Source organism: Rhea pennata, chromosome 8 (genome assembly GCF_028389875.1).
Source record: "Rhea pennata isolate bPtePen1 chromosome 8, bPtePen1.pri, whole genome shotgun sequence".
In the NCBI taxonomy this organism is placed as follows: Eukaryota; Metazoa; Chordata; class Aves; order Rheiformes; family Rheidae; genus Rhea; species Rhea pennata.
Window position 1 is genome coordinate 7752800 of NC_084670.1, and position 6000 is coordinate 7758799.

Sequence of the window (6000 nt, forward strand, 5' to 3'; positions counted from 1 at the left end):
ACTCTTTTTATCCTTTTCCTTGGTTTCATTCCTCCGGTTTGCATATTTCCATATATACTGTAATTCTGGTTAAAGTACTGAAAGAAGTAATTATCACACGTGAGGATAAAACATTGAAATTCCCATTTGTAATAGTGTAATCAAGTTGTCACCTAGAAGTTAAAGTAGCAAAGCTACCTATTGCTATCAGAACATAAAGAACACTTCAACTTTAGAGTTTGGCCTACCTAAAACAACTCAAAATTATAAAGCTCTTAAATGTAGTGTATTTCCCTTGACCTCAAAGCATGCAAAATACTGTATAAGACTGTACGTGATGTTGACTTCTTATCACAAAGCATCATGGTTCAACAGCTGTGGGAAGTATAGCTTTGAATTTTGACTACATGAGGCAGGATATTTACACAAAATGCTGCATTAAAGCAAACAGTGTTTGCCTTCTCTACCCATAAGTTTTAGGAATTGCAAAGATCAGTACACGGGGTTTCAGGGCAGCCAACGCCACTCAAGACAGCCAAACTCTTATGTGCACATCACCTAACGCTATACAGCTTTATTCAAGCGAGGGAGGATTTAATACGAATGAGCTTACTCAATAACAGACATCTATAAGTTCATTTATTTTACAGTCTACTGCTTTGTCAATCAACCATCCTCACTTCTTTCCAGTGAGTTTTTAATTTGACAAAATAAAAAATAGAAAGAGCCCCAGAGGCTGAAGAAGACTACTTATCCACCACTAAAATCAACCCAAGAAGGCCAGCAGAGCACATACACTGGAGTCACGACTCCCACAGGTTGTTTCCAAAGGACAAGCAACCCTCCACCAGCCTTATTAGAAATCACAGATGAATATGCACACACAGCCAAACTTCATATGTTTATTTAACAAACACGTGGTGCATTTCTGAACAGAATGGATGATTTAGGCTTAGCTTAGAATAATGCAGCCTTTAAATGAAACTTCATCTGACATGAAGTACTTTCTATTCATTGGAGTTAAGCAGATATAACTTGGAATTTCGGAAGAATTCCTCACATCAAGAAATTTATTCTAATATTCATCTTCTGCCCACATACAAAACAAACAGCTACACACTGCCAAGAAGTACCAGCGTTGTTTCACTGCATCATCAATGACTGCTACGAACGTCGCTTCTCTTAAATGCTTAAGAAAATTCCTATCAGAGCAGCAGCTCTTGAACTTGGAAAAGCATTTGTAGATTACAAGTCTACCCGGTTAAATACTTCCTGCAATTTTGTTAATTATATGCCGGTTCTGCAACTGCTGAATGACTCCCATCCTAGAAAACAAAGAGCTCTCAAGTCACCTTTCAGGATTTGAGTGTCAATCTGCCATTTTTATAGATTTCTCTGGAACATATTTTATTCCAGGTAGCACAGTATTTTTCTAAACTTGAATAAAACGTGCAGCTGTACCGCTTAAGTTCTCTTATTTTTCAGGTTATTTTTTTTCCATTTCTTATTGCCATGCAGTCATCTACTCTAGGTGGCTTGCTTAAAGCAATATTCGTTTCTATATATGGGGACAAAGATGACAAGGAGCGGACGAGCGCAACCACAAGTTCAGCTTCCCTCTTTCTGCGGTCATCACCAAACAGAGGTCAAAAGCAAGGGGTTTTTTTGTTGTTGTGGTGGTGTCTTTTTTTTTTTTTTTTTTTGATATTAACAGCATCACCGTTCTGTATCAATGTTACTCTCTGTTATGAGGAAAATTATAGAAAATACCCAACACGTTTTTTTTTTAGAAAACCTTCCTGATTAGTCATAAGATGTAAATTAATACATTTTTCTCAGGGGGGAAAAAAAAAAGCAATGGGAGAACACTTCCTTTCTGGTATCCCACACAACTGAAGGCAACAGGATCCACCGCACTAGAGAAGTTACTTACTGAGGCTCGGTTAGGGCTGGAAAGGAGCGCGCGGAGCGCGGCCGTGCCCGGACAAAGCGCGGTCCGGTGCCAGCGCGCGCGGTCCCGCCGCGAAGGGGCCGCGGGAGAAGAGCATCGCGGACAGTGATGTCACCGCGCGAGGACGACAAAGGCGGCGGCGACAAGCGGCGTCTGCCCCTTTCTAGCCAAAATTTGGGGACCACCGCAGTCGCTCTGAATCCCGAACCGCCTCCGGGCCGAGCCGGAGGGCTGGGTGGGAGGGGAAAGAAATAATAATAATAATAATAATAATAATCAGCTCTTTCCTCTAGCTTTGACTCGGGTCGGTGCCTCGCTTTGTTCTCGTCACCCACCGACTTGCGCCTCAGTTTGAGGTCATCCCCTCCTCGCCAGGAAATAACAAATAATAATAATAATAACAATAACCAGAATCGTTTCCCCTGTGCCGGAAGGCCCAAATCCGCGAGGCCGAGGGGCACAAGCCGCTTCCCCCGCGGCAAGGCAGGGGCTCGCCGCTCAGGTGGGCGCCGGCGCCCCGGGAGCCGCGGGGCGGCCGCGGCCGCGCACCTGGGCTTGGCCCGGCCCGGCCCGGCCCGGCCTCCCGCCCCGCCGCGTCCCCCGCCGCTACCTGATATGGCGGCGGCGGCTCCTGATCCGGCTCGGTCCCGTCGCCGTAGCTGGCTCTGTCCGACTGCGACTCGTGCAGCAGCGAGATGTCATCCGAGGTGGGGGACTTGAGGCAGTTCCCCATCTTCACCCCCGCCGCCTCGGCGGAGCGGAGCGGAGCGCAGCTTCTCCTCCTCCTCCTCCCGCCGCTGCTGCCGCCGAGCGGCGGCCCCGCCGCCTCAGCCGCCCCGCCGCAGCGCGCAGCCCGCAGCGGCAGCCGCCCCGCCGGGGAGGCTCATGCCCGCCCCGGCCCTAAGCGGCTTAGCGGCGCCGCCGCCCGCCGCTCGCCGCGCTCCGGCGGCCGCCCCGAGCCGGCGCAGGGGAGGGGAGGGGGCAGCGCTCGCCGCCCGCCCGCCCGCGGGGGCGGCGGGGCTCAGGTGGGGCCGGCCCGCCCGCCCAGCGGCAGCCGCGGCGCGGTTCTGCTTCCCGGTCAGCAGCGCCCTGCGCGCGGGGCTTTGTCGCACAGGCCGCCCGGGCTCCTCCTCTCGCTCCTCCCCGCCCGGGCCAGGTCAGGAGCCGCCGCCAGGCCCGGCGCGGCCCGGCGCGGCCGGCGGCGGCTCCCGCAGCTCCACGGGCACCCCCGAAGTGGGGGGCGCCGCCCCGGCCCGGCCCGGCCCGGCCGGCGGCAGCGCTGCAGCCGCCGTGTGCGCGGCCACGGCGGCGCCGTCCTGCCCCCGCCGCGCACCGGCCTTCGCACACTCCCCACCCGGCTGCTGCTTCTCGCTTTCCCCCTCCCCCTTTTCTGCCCTTCTCAGTGCGAGGCCGCAGTGGCCTTTGGGGCGTCTCGTCCATAAGCAGATGCTAGGATAAACCATGTACTTAGCCCCTATATATATATTTTTTTGTTATTTATAAAACTGTGTTTTAATCACTTACTGAAAACTATGCAAGTTTCAACAAAGTTAACGCCTGCAGCTTTCACTGTGTTAATAAACCAACACACGTGTAAAGGCCAGGACAGAGGGAAAAGCATTTTCATGTGCTTTTCATCCATTAGTCATTCTTTCCAACTTTCTCATCTGGGATGGTTCTTCAAAATTGCTTTCAGCTTTCAAATTCAGACCATCAATCCATTTTTATTACCGTATTCTTTTAAAGTTAAGCAAGTTTGGCACAATGAGAATATGTAGAAAGTGCAGTCTCTGTAATCTGGTATTGTAAGGCCAGTTTTTTAGATTTTCTGGTGTCCTCTGCTGATCTGCTTTGATCCCAATTTGCGCTGCGGTTTCTGTCTTAGGTCAAGGCATCCACCAGCCACGCTGATCCGTTTGGCCCTGCAGCCTTTACTTAAACATTTGAGAGGTCCTGGGGGGATTTACATGCTCGAAGAACTGGGAGCAGACTTTTGGCTGTTTATCCAGGTAGCTTCTCCCTCAAATACTTCCTTTTATTCCTGTTAAGGAGGTTTGCACTGCTGCTTTATCAGTGAATAACCTAAGTGCCTTCAATAGATAATCTGTACCAATGGAAAAGTTGTTACTGGCATTTATGGAGTTGAAACACATTTTTAGTTTGGCTAAGAAACAGAGAAACAAATGGTGCTCAACTGGTGAGGATTACTCATGATGGAAAGGGTGTGCAATGGGCTGCTGTATAATGATGACTCCTGTGCATGACTCGGTCATTTGGGTGTTCAACATATAGGTATGTTGACTTAGGACAATTAGGAAGCCAAGCGATAGTTAGCCAGTGAACCGCCACCTCGCCCAGAGCTGATTTCAAGGTTATGGCAATGTCAGAACTATCTTCTGTGAGAACCTTAAGGTGATAGTCCAGCTAAGTCACAGATATTTTTAGTTACGGTGGCAGCTTTGGGAACAAGATTACTGGCAATTTAAAAGACTTCTTTATTCAGCTGTTATTGATGTTTTTTTCCTAATGTGGATAGTAAGCCTGCGTAGTTAGTGTAACTATGCATAGTCCACAGGCCAGGCATGTGCCTCAGTGTACCCACCAATCCTGCTCTCTCAGTCGTACAGTATAGAGGTCCTGCAGGAGCAGGTCAAATCTCCCTTTTGGCTGACATGCTGCGATTTCCCTTCTTTGGAAACCAGCATACAGAAATGGGTCTCTGGTCTCACCCTGATATGGAGTCAGCACAAAGCTGGAATATACTCCGGAGTGCCACAGTACAGATACTGCCTTTAGTTTGAGTCAATCACCAAAAGGGAAAGCAGTAAGCGCTAAGCACAGTTAAACCTTGTCTACGAGCACGTACAGGACACTGTAACTCCAGGCTCAGTTTAAAAGATGGGGAATTGTCAAGTGCCAGAAAAGATCTACTTCTGATGAAGGACTCACAGAGACCAAAGAAGAAGCACTTCATGTTTGGCTTTGCCACATGGCAGATTCTGCAGTCAGGAGAGCTTGGAAAGAGTATGAACAGTTACCAATCATTACCGATTTCTTCGAAGTAGGGGTGTTTTAAGCCACTTGTTGTTCTAGGCCATTTACTATTATTCTTTCAGGTAGGCGGTTAATAATAACTTTGTGCTTTAGGGCCAAAAGTTTTACAGCAGTCCCAGAGACTGCAAATGTAAACATTCCTGTGTTCACAAACACAGAAAGGCTGCCCTTGTAATAGCACCCTATACGCTGTGGTGTGACCTGAATGGACTGCGAGGCTGCTACTTTTAACAGCTATGAGGTTTTTTTTGCAGCTTGGGATCAAAAAGTAGCTGAAGAACTTTTCAAAGTAGATACTGGTTGTCTTTAGTGCTCAATAGCCATTTTGTGGGAGTCTTGCTCTAGAGAACCCATGAACTGTTTTCACCGTTTCTCAGCATTAAGTAACAGAAAATAAACAGATCTGGCAGGCTTCACTGTAACTACTTTCCGTAGATACTATTTTAAGAACGTAGACTGCTTAGACAGATCTGCTTTTGTGAAAATAGACACAGAGGTGATCCCTGTATGTACACAGTGCTGGAGGTGACTACAGAGCAGAACAAAGCAGGTCCCCCTTACAAAGCTGTTTGTACTGTAGGAGATCCTTTTTCCATGGGGGCTTGGGAGCTCACAAATGATTTTTTACTGAAATTTGCCAGTATACAGGAATAATATTCTGGTAAGTTTCAGTATGATAATGTCATACACAGGTCTGCTTTGGCCACTTTGTAGTTATGATTTGGCAGCTAGTGTCCTCTAAGTGAAATACGTTTTTAAAAACAAAATGGAAAAGTATGAAAAATGTTTATAAAGGATGCAAACAATGGAATGTTTTTATTTTGGAATTTTTGACTCCAAAATATGATGAACTATACTACTAAAAAACCCTAAAATTATTTTGGAGTTTAAAATCTTAAAACCCGCTGAGGACCTGAAGAGTCCTTCTAGTTAACAGTTTATCTGCAAAACTGACATAATAAATTGCCTGATTTAGCAATTAAAAAAAATAGTGACTTCATTTTACATGACCCATG

The 6000-nt window shown here is 47.5% G+C and overlaps 1 protein-coding gene across 1 annotated transcript in view; it reads right to left on the reverse strand.

Annotated features, from left to right (window-relative positions):
- Window positions 1–2787, reverse strand: part of RNF11 (ring finger protein 11) — a 31911-nt gene extending 29124 nt beyond the window's left edge. Inside the window, exon 1 of the mRNA XM_062581140.1 lies at window positions 2541–2787. Coding sequence (XP_062437124.1) covers window positions 2541–2663 — 123 coding nt within the window. The 5' untranslated portion in view covers window positions 2664–2787. The remainder of the gene's footprint in view (window positions 1–2540) is intronic.
- Window positions 2788–6000: the final 3213 nt, after the last annotated feature.